The 613-nt window shown below is 55.3% G+C and overlaps 1 protein-coding gene across 1 annotated transcript; it reads left to right on the top strand.

The window, feature by feature from the left end:
- Positions 1–12: 12 nt before the first annotated feature.
- On the top strand, positions 13–583 carry PPTG_07115 (hypothetical protein; the record flags this gene model as incomplete). Its single annotated transcript, XM_008901276.1, has 2 exons — positions 13–523; positions 573–583. 2 exons carry the CDS (start codon positions 13–15, stop codon positions 581–583), a joined length of 522 nt encoding a protein of 173 aa, XP_008899524.1.
- Between the last annotated feature and the right edge of the window lie 30 nt (positions 584–613).

Here is a 613-nt window from a genome sequence, read left to right as displayed (position 1 = left end):
GATGCATTCGATATGGAAGGGACTCCAGCTACAAACAGTAGCTGTGATGTCGGCGTGCAAGCTCCGGGAGTTGACACGGGCTCCGCTGAAAGGCGTCCAGCTGACAATAGTGCGTCAACTCCGGGAGTTGATGACGCGACAAGCAGTGCTGCCGGTTGCAAACGCCCAGCACCGAAAATGCTTATGTGCTCACGTGCAGCCGGGCTGCACGACGAAGGGGAATGCAATCAAACCGGACTTGATCATTCACGTCCGCGGGAACAATACGCGGACGGTTACAAAAATAACGGAAATTCATCCAAGGCCGGGCCTGGACGAGAAACACGTGAAGCCGGGCTTCACAAGAAAAGAGAGCGCAAGCGACGAAATCTGCGCAAGTGTCGTTCCGGGACCGAGACGCTACAATCGGTGTCTGCCGAGCAGACACCAGAACAGACATCGAGCGTCGAGACGTTGAACGTCTTGACGCGAACCCGTACTGGTATCCAGTACCGGTCGATGACATTGGAGAATCCTCCGAAGAGTGCGTCGGAGTTTCGCTTCCAGCCATGGGCTCGATGCGCTTCGCGAAGGGTCTGTTTGATGAACGCATCGAACAGATATGCATCCTTTC

Source organism: Phytophthora parasitica, assembly GCF_000247585.1.
Source record: "Phytophthora parasitica INRA-310 unplaced genomic scaffold supercont2.11, whole genome shotgun sequence".
NCBI classification, from domain to species: Eukaryota; Oomycota; class Peronosporomycetes; order Peronosporales; family Peronosporaceae; genus Phytophthora; species Phytophthora nicotianae.
Note: the sequence above shows the minus strand (reverse complement) of the source record. Positions and strands in the feature narration are given on the sequence as shown.